The following is an 18110-nucleotide window of genomic DNA, read 5'->3' as shown; positions in this document are numbered from 1 at the left end:
GAATACCCTATTTGGTTATTTGATGTCCCATGAACATTAAAGTGTCACTCTCCAACTCAATCTTGTCTTTGTTAAGCTGGATATTATTCTCTACAACATTTGGAGAAAACTTTCTAGGTTTGTATCAGGTCTCTGTCGTGTCAGCTCCATATATTATGACAATGTCAGCAATGCAGACAACTCCCCTTCAAACGTGCTAATGCCCTCAAGTAATCGCTTCTGAAAATTTCTTGAGACTACATTCAGCCCAAAAGGTAGGCAATAGCTATCTGAATCTACCATGGCATGTTTGGAATGGCCAAGTAACTAGAAGGAGTATCAGCCACACATGCCAATAACCAGATGTCAATCCTGTCTTTGAGAATACTTCTAGACTGGCCCAATTCATGAAGGGTGTTCTCAAGAATAGGAAGTGTATAATGTCCCCTCTGAAGGGCCTTATTCAGCTCTCTTGGGTCTATGCAAACACTGACTTTCCCATCCTCTTTGGGACTCAACAACTTGACTCACCCAAGGGGTTGGTTCATCTACACGTACAATTACACCCAGCTTGACTAGTCTCTCTAGTTCTGCCTTTAGTTTTGGCTTCATGGATATTGTCATGCGTCTGTCAGACATAATTACAGGTTTAATATTTGGGTCAACTTTGAGGGACTGTACACCAGGGAGGGTTCCTAGAGAGCCCTTCATAACATCCAAATACTCATCTTCTAGTCTGATATTGTACACTTGCTCAAAGTTGCCCTCCTGTACTTCCACCAGTCCCATCTGTTGACGTGCATCCCTAAAAGTGGTGTAAGATTCTCTTTAAAGACAATGAAATCAATCGGACATTTCTGACTAGTTACAGGGTTGTACAAATTCCAAGTGAATATACCAACTGGAACCAGACTGCCTTGGTTCCAGGTCTTAAGGACTCTATTTGTAAGTTTGACATGATTGGCAAAACTGAGGGGTAGAGTATTCACAGTAGAACCAGTGTCAATATGAAATCTATCCCTATACCCCCTAAAACCATCTTACACATAGCTTCCTTGTGATTGTTGTCATGTGATCTACTGTAGGTTTAGAAGACACTGAATGAATAAAGTCAGTAGCTGCCTCTGATGAGGAAGATCCAGACTCAGATGTGTCACAGTCAGTGTCACATACAATATACATCTTATGCCTTCTCTTATTATTTACCTCTATTTTGATTAGACTGAATTTTCTGTGATTTTCACACATTATCAAAATAATTACTGAGACCAGATGATACACACTTTTTGTCATATGCCGGGGATTTCTCTTTTACGAGAGCATGTTTATAACCGTAAGACTTGCAATTCTTTCTTAGGTTTCTCATATATCACTTTGCCTCTGTCATTCCTCTCCTTATAACCTCTGTTCTCCTGTGTTACCTAATTTACTGTGTCTGGTCTTATCATTCTGTTCTGAGCTGTTGCATTTTCAGCTGCCTTACATATGTCGATACATTTCTCCAGTGTGAGGTCTCACACTTTATGCAGTTCAGTTTGCAAACTTGAGTTGTTTAATACCCAAGACAAAATATGATCCCTGACCATTGACAGCAAGCAGCTGTTACAGTAAGCACAAGTTTTTACAATAGACCTCAGATTAGAGTAGAACTGCTCAAAAGTTTCACCTTCATCCTGGTTTTTATTGTTAAAGACAAACCTTTCATATGTCTTATTTACTTTTCCAATGGAATACTCTACAAATTTCTCAATAATCTCCTTGACAGTTCTCTCTGACTTCTCAGTTGTACACTTTAAGGGTGTCATCAGCCTGCACATGCTTGAACAAAGCTACCTGTACCACGTTGCCATGCTTGTCCAATTGAGAAAGCACTGCATAGTTCTTCCACCTCTGCTTGAAAATCTTCCAATTCTAGGCTACGTTGGAACCAAGTGACAGTGGTTGTGGTGGCTTGATACCAGGTATAGGGCAGCAGTTACGGTAGGTGAACACAGCACTCACAGCAGGTAGGTGAACACACCAGCATTAGCAGGTAAGTGAACACAGCAGTCATAGTAGGTAGGTGAACACAGCAGTCACAGCAGGTAGGTGAACACAAAAGTCGTCGCCACTGCATTTCGTCCTCTCAGCCTTCCCTTACCAGAAAATAGTGGTTCAAACCTCTGCTGCAGCGCTTCCTATAATTATCAGCACTTCTTATTCGGCCTGACACCTCTCCATCATGTATTCCACCTGTTGCCACCATGTTACGTGACGAGCAGGCATGTCACTGGGAATGACATGCCATGTGCCTCCCCCTCAATAATAACAAAAGAACATTGGGATGCGCAGCACGCTTCATTTAACTTATATCACGTAACAGTGAACACCAAGCTGTAACTGCAACACTGTGTCTCAACTTGCCAATGAGCAGTCACCATCCACCCAGCTTCTCCCTCAGATGTGACGTCACAGCATAATAACACACACACACACACACACACACACACACACACACACACACATACACACACACACACACACACACACATATATATCATGGACAAAGTTGGGCCTTTAAAGTCAGGGAGGGGAGAAGTGATAAATGGCAGTGCAGAAATAAGCAAAGCATTGAACAGCTACTTCTTATCAGTTTTCACAGAACAAATTTGCGATGAAATTCCAGAGGTGGAACTGATATTTAAGGGAAAGGAAGAAGAGAAATTAAAGAATATCACTATCAGAAAAGAGGATGTTCTTAAGAATATAAATAAACTAAAGAAAACAAAATCCCCAGAGCCGGTTGAAATTTTCCCTCGAGTCTTGAAAGAGTGTAGGGAACAGATTAGCGGACCCCTCGTAAACTTATTTACAAAATCATTAGACACCGGAGTTGTGCCAGACTTGTGGAAACAGGCAAATGTAGTACCCATATTCAAAAAGGGAGACAGAGCATCAGCGTCAAATTACCGCCCGATCAGTTTGACGTCAGTAGTGGGGAAATTTCTTGAATCAATTATAGCAGATAGCATCCGATCGCATCTAGAGAAAAGCAAATTAATCTACGACTCTCAACATAGGTTTACAAAGGGAAAATCTTGTCTGACAAATCTGCTGACGTTTTTTAGGAAAGTCTTCGAGGTAGTAGATAATGAAGAAAATTACGATGTTATTTACTTAGACTTTAGCAAAGCATTTGACAGAGTACCGCATCAGAGGCTTCTGAGAAAAATTAAGGCTCATGTTATCGAGGGGAAAGTTTTAAATTGGATAAAATCATGGTTCACCGATAGAACGCAGAGGGTCAGCGTAGATGGTGTTAAATCTGAGTGGGACCGTGTAACCAGTCGGGTTCCCCAGGGGTCAGTACTAGGGCCACTCTTGTTCATAATCTACATAAACGATCTTGATACTGGGATCAGCAGTGACATAAGCACGTTTGCGGATGACACCAAAATAGGGCGGCAGATTAATTCAGGGCAGGATGCAAATGCATTACAGGAGGATCTAAATAAACTGCAGGGGTGGTCTGAAAAATGGCAAATGAAATTCAACACCAGCAAGTGCAGCGTACTTAATATTGGAAGAACAAATAGTGATAATGTATACAGCCTTAACAACATCAACCTAGAGAAGTCGACTTGTGAAAAAGACCTAGGGGTACTTGTAAGCCCGGACCTACAGCCTAGAAAACAGTGCGTTAATGTTCAAAATAAGGCAAACAGAGTATTGGGTTTTATATCTAGAAGTGTAAGTAACAAGAGTGCAGAGGTCTTTTTGCAACTATATCTTGCGCTAGTCAGGCCGCACCTCGATTATGCGGTTCAGTTCTGGTGCCCCTATTATAGAATGGATATAAATTCACTGGAGTCGGTGCAGCGAAGAATGACGAAAATGATTCCGGGGACTTAGAAACCTTCCATATCAGGATAGGGTTAAAGAAACTTAACTTGCATTCCCTAGGAAAGACGAAGAGTGCGGGAGATATGATAGAAGTATTTAAGTGGGTGAAAGGAATCAATAAGGATATAGATAAAGTTCTATAATATCCGAGCAGGATAGACCTGAGCAACGGATCTCAAGTTGATAAGTTTAGGTTTAGGAGGAGATAGGAAGAAACTGGTTCACAAATAGGGTGGTGGACGAGTGGAACAAGCTTAGCAACTTTGTAGTAAGTGCGGGAACTCTGGAAAGTTTCAAAAGGAGGCTAGATAGAATCATGGATGATAGAGAGTGGTAGTAACTCTCGACAGGAGCTGCCATGCACAGGCCAACCGGCCTATTGCAGACTCCTTATTTTCTTATGTTCTTATCTCGGAGTCAGCTGGTGACTGCCCAGCTGATTTGTGCCGCATTGCCCAGAGGATGGTTTAAGTGTGGAAGGAGCTATTTTTGTACTTCCAGTAATAATAAAGTAAATAGAAGTAATAAATAAATGTAGTTTCATTCCATGTAACAACGGCTACATACTCTCTAACAGGCCACCTCGTCCCCCTGTTTTTTTCCTCTTCCCAGTCAGTTAAGCTATCACTAAACTGAATTTTGACCTAACATTAAGTGAGAGAGGGTGTCAAAATTTTATATCGCTAAACCAAATTAACTTTAAGCGAAATAACGCTAAACAAAGGATACCTGTAATATTATGTGATATTGCATCACAATTCTCAGTCTCACTCCCGCATTATATCAAGGGTCTTCTGTACCATCGTCATATCTAAAGGTTGATATAATATTCACAGTTGCAAATGTGAATTTGTTGAACATAGATGAGTCAAAACTTACCAAAATACCACTGAATGTACCACCAGTTGGTGGACCAGGGGGGCCAGGGGGACCACGCTCTCCTTTTATGCCAATTCCAGTAGGTCCTGGAGGACCAGCAGGGCCTGGGGTACCCTTTAGGATATGAAAATAAAACAAAAAGTAAATAAACATATATATATTTATATATATATATATATATATATATATATATATATATATATATATATATATATATATATATATATATATATATATATATATATATATATATATATATGGTAGAATTTAAGCCTCAGAACCGATTAATGTATTACGGACTGATACTAAAGCTGGTTGCCCGTCAGTGCAAGCAAAAACATGTTGAGGATCGGTTCGTAAGAAGTTGTAAATTTTTTTCGTTAAATCTAATTGAAGATCCTGGAAGGCAAGTTCGTTAATCGAAATTACGTTAACCGATAGTTCATAAACGAGGGTCACTGTATATATATATATATATATATATATATATATATATATATATATATATATATATAACGAAAGCTAAGGTGCTCCATTGTTTTTTCCTGTGATTTTATCAATATATATATATATATATATATATATATATATATATATATATATATATATATATATATATATATATATATATATATATATATATATATATATATATATATATATATATATATATATTACAGTTGAAAATTAAGATATTTCATCACCTAACTTAACATATGATCATCTGAAAATGTCAGCATTGAAATTTGAGACATTGATATTGTTTCAGTTCTGCAGTTAAGAATATATTTTAATCTGGTTTCTGTATCACTGGCAAATGAATTCAGTGTTCATTAATAGTTTGAATATAAATACATAAAGCTCATTATAGAAATTAGTAAGTAATTTTAAATGAGTGAATTAGGTCTACTTAACATGAGGTGGTAAATGTGCAATAACATTAAAAAATATTACCACTAATACTTACAATTTCTGTCACATTCTGATCACAGCACAAAGCAAAGACAATATATCTGTATTATATTTTATTTTGATCAATGAAAAGGTCCTTATAATATAATTTCATATCATTTATAATACATATTTCTGTGAAGAAAAATATTCACTAGGCTCACCACATTCAAAAAAGGAGTGAAATAATGTACAAATACTGCATTTTAACACATGCTGAAAAACAACCCAATCACATAACAGTATATTAGCCAATTGTAGTAGTTGAATGATGGGTGCGCCAAGTCCAGAGACTTGCGATTAGAGCTCATGAGCACTCTGAACCTACCCACCCACATGTTGGACACATGATGCAATCGCTTGGAAATTCATTCAATGCCCAGAATGGGGTGATTTTTCTGGGAATTTTTCTGAATGCTAAAATTCTATTTTCCGTATGGAAAGTTCTGAATCGAAGATTCCAGCTGATGGCGCCGTGAACCTCATTGGGAAATATAACAGAGTCTAGAACTGCTTTTAGTGTCCTTGTGGCCTAGCCGGTAAGCGTTCCCTAGTCCCACCCAGTAGGTCGAGGGTTCGATTCCTTGCTGGTGAGGTCGTTGATTATATGTTCAAAGTCCGCGTGTTATATGGACTAAAAATGAATTATATATATGTACCTCGCGTTTCATACCAGCTGGATTCGGTAAAATGCTACTGACACCCCATACGAGGCACGGACAGTTTCCCAATGAGGTTCACGGCGCCATCAGCTCGATGAACAGGCTTTGTGTGAAATATAACAGAGTCTAGAACTGCTTTTAGTGTCCTTGTGGCCTAGCCGGTAAGCGTTCCCTAGTCCCACCCAGTAGTTTGAGGGTTCGATTCCTTGCTGGTGAGGTCGTTGATTATATGTTCAAAGTCCGCGTGTTATATGGACTAAAAATGAAGTATATATATGTACCTCGCGTTTCATACCAGCTGGATTCGGTAAAATGCTACTGACACCACATAAGAGGCACGGGCAGTTTCCCAATGAGGTTCACGGCGCCATCAGCTCGATGAACAGGCTTTGTGTGAAATATAACAGAGTCTAGAACTGCTTTTAGTGTCCTTGTGGCCTAGCCAGTAAGCGTTCCCTAGTCCCACCCAGTAGGTCGAGGGTTTGATTCCGTGCTGGTGAGGTCGTTAACCAAAAAGTTCGTTAACCGAAACCATTGTTTCAATGGGTTTTTGGGTAATTGGTTCTAGCTCACCGAAAATTTCCTAAATTCAACAAAAATGGTAGAAAAATTCACTTACTTTGAGGTGTGTATGTAGAAGGCTCCTGGATGATGATGATGATGATGGGAATTACAATGGGGGTGGAGGAGAAGGAAGAAGAGAAGGCATTGGGGTGGAAGAGAAGTCACCCTATGGCACCATTTCACCCATAAAATTTTAGTTCTCTTGGTGTGTTTCAAGATTATTTTCTTTAAATCAACACTGCACTGCATTATATATTGTCAATATGTAAAATATATTTCAAAATGACCAATAATTTGCTTGGAAACACAGAAAAAAAGCGTTTAGTTGAAGAGAGTCTCAAGCAAGATGTTACCTCCAGTGAAAACAGAGAGACTAACGCCTGTTTGCTGTGTTAAGAGGCTGGATGCTGCGCTTTAAACTAGTCACTTTACCTTCAATTATGTTCAATAATTGTTAAAATGACTAAAAAATTGAATATTAAACTTTTAAAATTATTGAATAGTATAAACTTCTTGATATTTACTAAAATAGTTAGGAATTTAAGCCCTAGAACCGATTAATGTATTGGCGGACTGATACTAAAGCTGGTTGCCCGGCCAGTGCAAGCGAAAACATGTTGAGATCTGAAAATGGTCCTCACGTCAGTACTTACCGGCCATCCTGGGAGACCAAGGTCCCCAATGGTTCCTGGAGGACCAGCAGGGCCCCGTTTCCCTCGCTTGCCTCTTTTGCCACGGTCGCCTTTATCACCCTGCAAGAGGTTAGTACCAGTGAGTCCTGAAGACCGGCTCCCTAAACCTGAGAAGCTCATCCTTGACCCTGTATCTTTTACTTGCTGAGAGCTGTTCACACTTGGGGGAAGTGATCACCTCCTTAAAAGCATTTTATCCCTCAAGAGTAAAAAAAATGCTTACAGGATATTGATAAACTAGATATTAATAAACTACATGTATTTTTTTTCCTTTCATCTCTGACTTTATTTCAGAATTCTTTTAACTCAATTTCAATTTCAATTCATCTCAGAAGATTCACTGTACGAGTTTAAAATTTTTTAAGTTATTAATATAGGATGTCAATTTTAGAGACACTGCACAGGTCTCCTCTTGTAAGTAAGTTCTGCAAAGATTGATTGCAATGTTGTCTTTCTCCCCCCCGCCCCTTTTGTGGAACACCCTCCCGTGTCATGTTAGTGGTGAGTTACTGCGCATCAACTGCTAAAGACAGGCCAAGAGAGAGTTTGAAGTGGTGATGTACAAATATTCAGTAATTTCCCAATTATAATTAAAAAGGGCTACTGTATTTATATAATGTACTTAATTCTGGGGAGTCCATTAGATATAATCATCAATGTTTTTTCTAAACAGTACAGGAAAAAAATGGAACAAATCATCATAAAATTAATACAGAGTATAGTGGGTTGTAAGACACAGTTATAATTAGTAAAAATGAAAATGGGACCAGGATATAATAATGCACATTTATATCTTACTATGGAAAGTAAAAAGGTACAGAATGATATTACTCACTATAACATCTAGTCTTTAATCACAAAAAATATATTAACCCTAACCAAGCAAAGAATCAACTGAGGTGGAATGGGCTTCTTATCTTGTAACGTGTGGTGATTAATACCCTGAGCAGTAGTCACTGTTTTGGAGAAAATGTTTTGATTGGCAAAGAAAAATAATAAATTACAATAGATTTCAAATTAGATTCAGCTTGAAAAGCACAGCAGTAAAAACTAGTCAAAAGCTGAGTGAACAGTGTCTGCTGGTGAGTACAGTATATACAGTATAGTAGTACAGTAGTATACATTATCTTGTTTACAGTATGAACAATATTATATGTGTACACTGGTGTTTGTGTAAATAAAAACACCTCCTACCAGTTGCATTGTTTAGACTCGTTGATTAACGTCCGTACGGCAGACACCCAGCTCTTCAGAGGTAGTTAAGCAGCAACCATTTCTGAACTCTTACATTGCCATACCCCCAACAGGTATTTATAACTCTGCAAATACTTAATACAAATGAAGATTTATAGATAACTATCTTTTTACAATTGTGTCTGTTAATATCACTGGTAAATATATGTAAATTTCTTCATTTATTTTTACTCAGTTACATGCACACACTATCCTACATACAGTTGTGTTCTGACCTCACTAGGGGAAAGGTCACGGCAGGGTTAGCTCCGGAGGGATAATTATCAGATATGGCCAGTGCTATGTGCGGTCTTGGGTATGAGAGTTTGTTGACCAAACTGGAGTGGTCCATGGAAAAATTGGCCAAGGCCAATGAAGAAATTGAGAGGGCCACGTTGGAGAACCTGAAATTAAAAGAAGAGCTGGCGAAGTTAAAAGGGGAGGCTGGACGAGTAAAGCCAGTGTCTGACGAAAACTCAAGCGAGTGGAAAGTTGTGAGTAGTGGAAAGACGAAGCTGGTGGTGATGAAGTACACCAAGGATACGACAACAACGACAACAACAGCTAAGTGTACCAACCCGTTCAGTCCCTTGATAGACGAATTGGACGTTAGTACAGTCTGGGACAGGGATGACAAGGAAGGTATAAAAACTTTAATTGTTGGTGACTCACAGGTAAGGTACATGGACAGGGCCTTTTGTGGTAAAAACAAAAATAGGATGAGGGTGTGTTTGCCAGGAGCTGGGGTGGGGGATATAGTTGACAGGATGGACAATATCTTGTCTGGTAATGGGAACAAACCCATTATCTGCCTCAGTGCAGGAGGCAATGATATTGGCCGGTGTAGGAGCGAGGAGTTTCTTGATAAGTTCAAGACAGCTATAGATCGTATTAGGACTAAGGGAGGGATCCCTATCATATGCGGTGTCCTGCCTAGAAGGACAGTTGGCAGTGAATGGTTGTCAAGGGCGGTTGGTGTCAACGACCGTCTTGACAGATATTGCAAGTCAATATCAGTCCCATTCATTGACAACTGGGACAACTTCTTTGGCAGAAGGGACCTTTATGCTAGGGATGGGGTGCACCTGTCTAGGGATGGAGTAGCAACCCTGGCTGGGGCTCTAGAGGGGGCAGTTCAAAAGATATCGAAGTCTTTAAACTGCTAGGAGAACATATGAGCACGGGGGTGGAGGAGACTGCAGTGGGAGCGGGTAAACAAAGTGAAAGATTACAGGGAAATAGTGTTAGGAATGATGACAAAACTAAATTAGACAGGGAGTTTAAAACTAAACGCGGTAAGGGGAGGACTCAGAACACGACTAACTTAAATGTATACTACGCGAACAGTAGAAGTATGAGAAACAAAATGGATGATATTAGGGCCTTGGTATGTACCGAAAAAATCGATATAATTGCATTCACTGAAACATGGATCAACCTAGACACACGTGAGTTACCAGTCGAATACCAAATTGCGGGTTACAAACTGTTCCATACCGATAGGCAGACCAGGAAAGGAGGCGGAGTAGCAATCTATGTTAGGGATAATCTGAAGTGTGAAATAAATAAGGAAATAAAAACTGAGAGGAATACAGAAACAATTTGGATAGAATAAATCGACGGTAGAGAAAAATTAATCACAGGAGTAATATATAGACCTCCCAATCTTGATAGAGTCAAAGAGCGACTTATCTGGGATGAAATGCGCAGGGCTTCCATACACAACAAAGTCTGTATAGTAGGCGACTTTAACCTTGGCCAAATAGATTGGACTGACCTTACAGGAAACTCAGAATCAGAGGATTTTCTCGAGACTATCCAGGACTGTTTTCTAAGTCAACATATAACCGAACCCACACGGGGTAATAATATACTCGATTTAGTTCTGTCAAACAGAGAAAACCTCATTAGCAGGGTCGAGGTAGGGAACGAATTTGCAAACAGCGATCACAAAGAAATTAGATTCCAGTTAGATTTTCAGGGCAGACGTAAGGAAAATTCCACTAAAGTACCAGATTTCAGAAGGGCGAACTTTGACAGTTTAAAGAGGCAGCTGAGAGAGGGGGTGTCGCGCTTGGCCGTGAACCTGTCAGATGACACCAACCTGATAACGAGATCTGAGATTGCCGAGTTCCACGACAATTTAAATAGTGAGTTAATTAATGCACAAAGGAAGAACATACCATACAAAAAACTCAGATCAGACAACAACGACCCTAAATGGATAAATAATTATTTAAAGAACATCATTGGCCAAAGGAAAGCTATAGGTAGAAGGATAAATCGTGGCGAAATTCACCTCCGGGACTATTATAGGGTATTGGCGAGTAGGGTTAAAACCGAGATAAGGAAAGCAAAGAGAAATAATGAGGTAAGGATAGCAAAGGAGGCGAAGACAAACCCCAAAGGATTCTACCAAATGTATCTACCAAATGTAACGACAGAGAAATGAGCAATAATTTGAATAAATATTTTTCAACAGTTTTCACCACCGAAAATTTAAACATGATACCCGAGGCACCGACTCGATTCAGAGATAGTGAAGAAAACAAATTAAGTGAGATAGTAGTGACTAGTAACGATGTTAGTAAGCAAATAGACAAACTAAAGCCTAATAAGTCACCTGGTCCCGATGAGATATTTGCCAGAGTATTAAAGGAATGTAAGGAAGAGCTTAGTATGCCCTTAGCAAAGTTGTTTAACATGTCCTTAAAAACAGGTGTAGTACCAGAATCCTGGAGGGTAGCGAATGTAATACCGATTTTCAAGAAGGGGGATAGATCACTATCCTCTAACTATCACCCAATCAGTCTAACATCAATAGTAGGCAAATTACTGGAAGCATTCATCTCAAACTCTATTTGAAATCACCTGGAGAAGAACCGATTGATCAATGATTCCCAGCATGGCTTCACAAGCGGACGTTCTTGCCTAACTAATCTATTAACATTCTTTTCATCAGTTTTCGAATCGGTGGACGAGGGGCACAATTATGATGTGGTATATTTCGACTTTAGCAAAACCTTCGACAGAGTCCCCCAGAAAAGACTAATTAGAAAGGTAGAAGCACATGGCATCAAAGGTGACATCCTTAAATGGATTGGGGCGTGGTTACAGGACAGGAAACAGCGAGTGAGCATTAACGGCACTAAGTCCCATTGGAGCAACGTCACAAGTGGAGTTCCCCAAGGCTCAGTACTTGGACCATTATTATTTATTATATACATAAACGACATAGATATCGGCATAGACAGCAACATTAGTAAATTTGCTGATGATACTAAAATAGGGCGTGTTATTAAATCTGACGAGGACTCGGCAAAACTACAAGAAGATCTAAACAAATTTTTCGAATGGTCTGAAAAAAGGCAGACGAAATTCAACGTCGACAAGTGTAAAGTACTCAGTATAGGAGATGTAAACAGGGAAACCAGATACCAGATGAACAACGATGCCATAGAGAAATCCGACTGCGAGAGAGATTTAGGAGTAATGGTAAGTAGGAACCTTAAACCAAGTAAACAATGTGCTTTTGCTCGTAACAAGGCTAATAAAGTACTTGGGTTCATACAAAGGAGTGTTAGTTACAAGACTAGCGAGGTCATCCTAAAAGTGTATCTTGCTCTTGTGAGACCACACCTGGACTACGCAGTTCAGTTCTGGTCACCGCATTACAGAATGGATATAGAATCCTTGGAAAGAATTCAGAGGAGAATGACAAGGCTAATCCCGGGCATTAGGAACCTTGAGTATAGAGACAGGCTAAAGCATCTTAATTTGCACTCCCTCGAGAGACGTAGAGCGAGGGGCGAACTGAAAGAGGTGTATAAGTGGAAGGCAGGGCTAAACAAAAGGGACATTGCAAAGGTACTCAAACTATCCAACCAGGAGCGAACTCGTAACAATGGTTTTAAATTAGATAAATTTAGATATAGGCGTGAAATAGGTAAACACTGGTTTGGAAACAGAGTAGTGGATGAATGGAACAAGTTACCAAATATCATCATTATCTCGAATATGCTGAATAGCTTCAAACATAGGTTGGATGCTTATATGAGCAATAGGGGTTGGGTGTAAACGGGACTGCCCAGTATGGGCCAATAGGCCCGCTGCAGTTTCCTCCATTCTATGTTCTTATGTTCTTATATTATGAAAAAAGTAAAAGAAATAATTGTCCTAGGGGCAAACACATAAAGCGAATATACATTTCTTTGCACACAAGTGTCGGGGGGAGAGCGTTGCTAGGGAATCTGCGGAAGTGGAATCTGCATTGCTATGCTGAGCAAGGAAGTATATGCAAATGGCAACTGTGTTAAACTTTCATTTGGCTTATATTTATTGGTTTGGCAATAATTTTCGTTCAATCGAGAAAGCGACATCTAGCTTTGGGCCTGCATATGTATATGCCCTGCATTTACTCGCCAGGCCAACATACACGCAATTAAAACATCTAATAATTACCAAAATACGTAATATCAGGAGGACACGTCGCTACCTGGCATTTATTTGCACTTCTCAAAACTCCTCTCCCACATCCGTAAGCACACGCATCACTGCTGTCATCTTTCGGGATGGGGAGGTAACCCTGGCTGGTTCTCTCGAGAGGGCAGTTCAAAAGATGTCGAAGTCTTTAAACTTTTAGGAGAACAAATGAGCACGGGGGTGGAGGAGACTGTAGTGGGAGCGGGCTAACAAAGTGAAAGGTTACAAGGAAATAGTGTTAGGAATTATGACAAAACTAAATTAGGCAGGGAGTTTAAACCTAAACACGACAAAGAGAGGACTCAGAACACGACTAACTTAAATGTCTACTACGCAAACAGTAGAAGTATGAGTAACAAAATTAATGAAATCAGGGCGTTGGTATGCACCAAAAAAATTGATATAATAGCATTCACCGAAACATGGATAAACCGAGACTCAGGTGAGTTACCTGTCGAATACCAAATTGCAGTTTACAAATTATTCCATACCGATAGGCAGATTTGGAAAGAAGGCGGAGTAGCAATCTATGTCAGGGATAATCTGAAGTGTGAAATAAATAAGGAAATAAAAACTGAGCAACTTATTTGGGATGAAATGTGCAGGGTTTCCATATATAGCAAAGTTTGTATAGTAGGCGATTTTAACTTTAGCCAAATAGATTGGATCGACCTTACGGGTAACTCAGAATCAGAAGATTTTCTTGAAACAATCCGGGAGTCTTTCTTAAGCCAACATAAAACCGAACCTACCCGGGGTAATAATATATTTGAATTAGTTCTGTCAAACAGAGAAAACCTCATTAATAATGTCGATGTAGGGAACGAACTTGCTAACAGCGATCACAAAGAAATTAAATTCCAGTTAGAATTTCAGAGCACATGCAAGGAAAATTCCACTAAAGTCCCAGATTTCAGAAGGGCAAACTTTGATAGTTTGAAGAGGCAGCTGAGAGAAGGGGTATCACGCTTGGGGGTGAATTACATGACCTCACATGAGGTGACCTCACACAATGTACCCACAGAGGACGACCTCACCTTACCTAAAGACCTGATTACGATATCTGAGGTTGACGAGTTCCATAACAACTTAAATAATGAGTTACTTAATGCACAAAAGCAGAACATACCATACAAAAAACTCAGATCAAACAACAATGACCCTAAATAGATAAATAATTATTTAAAGAATCTTATTGGACATAGAATGGATAAAGGTAGGAGAATAAATCGTGGTGAAGTTTACCTCCGAGATTATTATAAGGTATTGGCCGGTAGGGTTAAGACCGAGATAAGAAAAGCAAAGAGGAATAATGAACTGAAGATAACAAGGGAGGCGAAGTCAAACCCCAAGGGATTCTATAAAATGTATCAAACTAAAACACGAGAAAAGATTGGACCAATACAGTCAGATACCGGCAAGCTAACTGATAACGACGGAGAAATGAGCAATAATCTGAATAAATATTTTTCAGCAGTTTTCACCCCCGAAAACTTAAACATGATGCCCGAGGCACCGACTCTATACAGAGATAGTGAAGAAAATAAATTAAGCGAGATATTAGTGACTAGTAACGATGTTAGTAAGCAAATAGACAAACTAAAGCCTACTAAGTCACCAGGTCCCGATGAGACATTTGCCAGAGTATTAAAGGAATGTAAGGAAGAGCTTAGTATGCCCTAAGTAAAGTTATATAACATGTCCTTAAAAACGGGTGTAGTACCAGAATCCTGGAGGATAGCGAATGTAATACCGATTTTCAAGAAGGGAGATAGATCAATATCCTCTAACTACCGTCCAATCAGTCTAACATCAATTGTAGGCAAATTAATGGAAGCAATCATTTCAAACTCTATTCAAAATCACCTGGAGAAGCACAAGTTGATCAAGTATTCCCAACATGGCTTCACAAGCAGGCGTTCATGTCTAACTAATCTATTAACATGCTTTTCATCTGTTTTCGAATCAGTGGACGAGGGGCATAATTATGTTGTGGTATACTGTATCTCGACTTCAGCAAAACCTTAGACAGGGTCCCCCACGAAAGACAAATAAGAAAAGTGGAGGCTCATGGCATTAAAGGAGATATTCTAAAATGGATTAGGGAGTGGTTACACGACAAGGAACAGCGAGTACTCAATACTTGGACCATTATTATTTATTATTTACATAAACGACATTGATATCAGCATATTTAGCAACATAATTAATTTGCTTATGACACTAAAATAGGGCATGTAAATAAATCTGACGAGGACTTCGCAAAACTACAGAAAGATCTAAAAAAAAAAATTCGGATTGTCTGAAAAATGGCGGATGAAATTCAATGTGAACAAATGTAAAGTACTCAGTATAGGAGATGTAAAGAGGGAAACCAGATACCAGATGAACAACGGTGTTATTGAGAATTCCGACTGCGAGAAAGATTTTGGAGTAATGATAAGTAGGAATCTTAAGCCAAATAAACAATGTGTATTTGCTCGAAACAAGGCTAATAAAGTACTTGGGTTCATACAAAGGAGTGTTTGTTACAAGACTAGCGAGGTCATCCTAAAACTATATCTTGCGCTTGTGAGACCTCACTTGGATTACGCAGTTCAATTCTGGTCACCGTATTACAGAATGGATATAGAATTCTTGGAAAGAATTCAGAGGAGAATGACAAGGCTAATCCCCGGCAATAGGAACCTTGTGTACAGAGATAGGTTAAAGCATCTTAATTTGCACGCCCTCGAGAGATGTAGAGTGAGGGGCGATATGATGGAGGTGTATAAATGGAAGGCAGAACTGAATAAAGGGGATATTACAAAGGGACTCAAACTATCCAACCAGGAGTGAACTCATAACAATGGTTTTAAATTAGACAAACTTAGATCTGAGTGCGGAACAAGTAAACATTGGTATGGAAATAGAGTAGTGGACGAGTGGAACAAGTTACCAAATGTCATCATTAACTCGAATACGCTGGATAGCTTCAAACTTAGGTTGGATGGATATATGAGCAAAAGGGGTTGGGTGTAAATGGGACTGCCCAGTATGGGCCAATAGGCCCGCTTCAGTTTCCTCCATTCTTATGTTCATCTTCTTATGTAAACACGCACATAGAAGGCTCCACTAATTTGTGTTGTGGCTGCTGGAATATTAAGTGCTAAGAGGAATTTGCCTTCGGCAATTATACAACTTGTCATGGTGAGCAAATTGAGTGGCTTTAGTTTTGGTGATGTTACTCAGATTTTGTGTTTGTGGTAGTTTTTGATACAGTTTGGTCAGAAATGGCGGCCGCGGCTCGTCTTCTCCCCGGGAAGACAGGCGAAGTCTAGTGACTAATGATTCTCTGTTGTCAAGTCACCTTGTGAATGACGTTTGTTTTAGCCCTTCCGGGCTCGTCGTCACTGTTTTCTTTTTATTTATACATTTATTTTAGCCCCAACTTTTACTGTGCAAGTGTTGTGATGAGTTACCATGGTGGATGTGGCCATTCTATCCTCCTCCCCCCCTTCCCTCTTGTTCGTTCGAGAAATGTTTTGGGCTCCCACCCTGTGGGATGTGATTTTCCATCCTCCCTGAGTTTTATGATTACTCTCAGCATTCAGGCCGCAGTTAAGTTAATCTCTCCATAACTCTATTTTATTCACGCCCTCAGTAGCGGGTTCAGCCCTTCCCTGGCGGACCTTAGCGATGCGAGGCTGCTAGTCTTAATGATCCTTCCGAACTCTGACCTGTCGATCTTACTAGTAATCTAGAGTTTTGTTGAGATGAACTTTGTATCATCAGCCATGGGTTACATGAGAACCACTCAGATGGTGGGATTTCTCAGATCCAATACATCTCGCTAGAGTAATGGTGAGCGATGTTGGCCAACGGAGCGCTGAGGATTATAACAACCACGACCATGATTATAACAACCACGACCATGATTATAACAACCAGGACCATAATCATAAAAACTATGACTATGATTATAACAACCACGACCATGATTATAACAGCCACGACCATGATTATAACAACCACTAATTATGTGATTATGTAACAACTAATGCATCAAGATTATAATAACCATTTACCTCACGACCATGATTAAAAACCAGACCATGATTATAACAACCAGGACCATGATTGTAACAATCACGACAATGACTATAACAACCAGGACCATGATTATAACAACCACGCATCATGATTATAACAACCACCTACCATGATTATAAAACCCACGACCATGATTATAACAACTGGTGGAATTACGAACAATCAATTTCCACTATGATTATAACTGAAGCGACCATGATTATAACAACCACGACCATGATTATAAAGCAACCATGACTATGATTATATAACAACCACGACCATGATTATAACAACCACGACCATGATTATAACAACCACTTAATTTTGATTATAACAACCACGACACGCACCATGATTATAACAACCCACTACTCAAGATTATAACAACCACCATATGATTATAATAACCACTTACCACCATGATTATAACAACTGATAATTATGACTGGCAACCACCATGATTATGACAGCCACTTAATTCATGATTATAACAACCACGACTATGATTATAACAACCACGACCATGATTATAACAACGACCAATGCACTATGATTACAACAACCACGACCATGATTATAACAACGGATTTTACCAAGATTATAAACAACCACGACCATGATTATAACAACCAGGACCATAATCATAACAGACTATGATTATAGCAAATCCATGACTATGATTATAAAACCACGCACGACCATGATTATAACA

The 18110-nt window shown here is 39.3% G+C and overlaps 1 protein-coding gene across 3 annotated transcripts in view; it reads right to left on the bottom strand.

The window, feature by feature from the left end:
- LOC121873181 (collagen alpha-1(XV) chain-like) overlaps window positions 1-18110 on the bottom strand; it is a 231290-nt gene that overhangs the window by 156226 nt on the left and 56954 nt on the right. For 2 of the 3 annotated variants that reach the window (XM_042376516.1, XM_042376518.1), the window contains exons 5-7: window positions 7571-7669; window positions 5708-5722; window positions 4741-4854 (exon numbers count right to left, since the gene is read on the bottom strand). In XM_042376516.1, the coding sequence (XP_042232450.1) occupies window positions 4741-4854; window positions 5708-5722; window positions 7571-7669 (228 nt within the window). The remainder of the gene's footprint in view (window positions 1-4740; window positions 4855-5707; window positions 5723-7570; window positions 7670-18110) is intronic. The other variant, XM_042376517.1, reaches the window with a different exon arrangement.

Source organism: Homarus americanus, unplaced genomic scaffold, assembly GCF_018991925.1.
Source record: "Homarus americanus isolate GMGI-L3 unplaced genomic scaffold, GMGI_Hamer_2.0 scaffold32929, whole genome shotgun sequence".
Classification (NCBI taxonomy): Eukaryota; Metazoa; Arthropoda; class Malacostraca; order Decapoda; family Nephropidae; genus Homarus; species Homarus americanus.
This window is presented reverse-complemented; position numbering and strand designations above follow the sequence as displayed.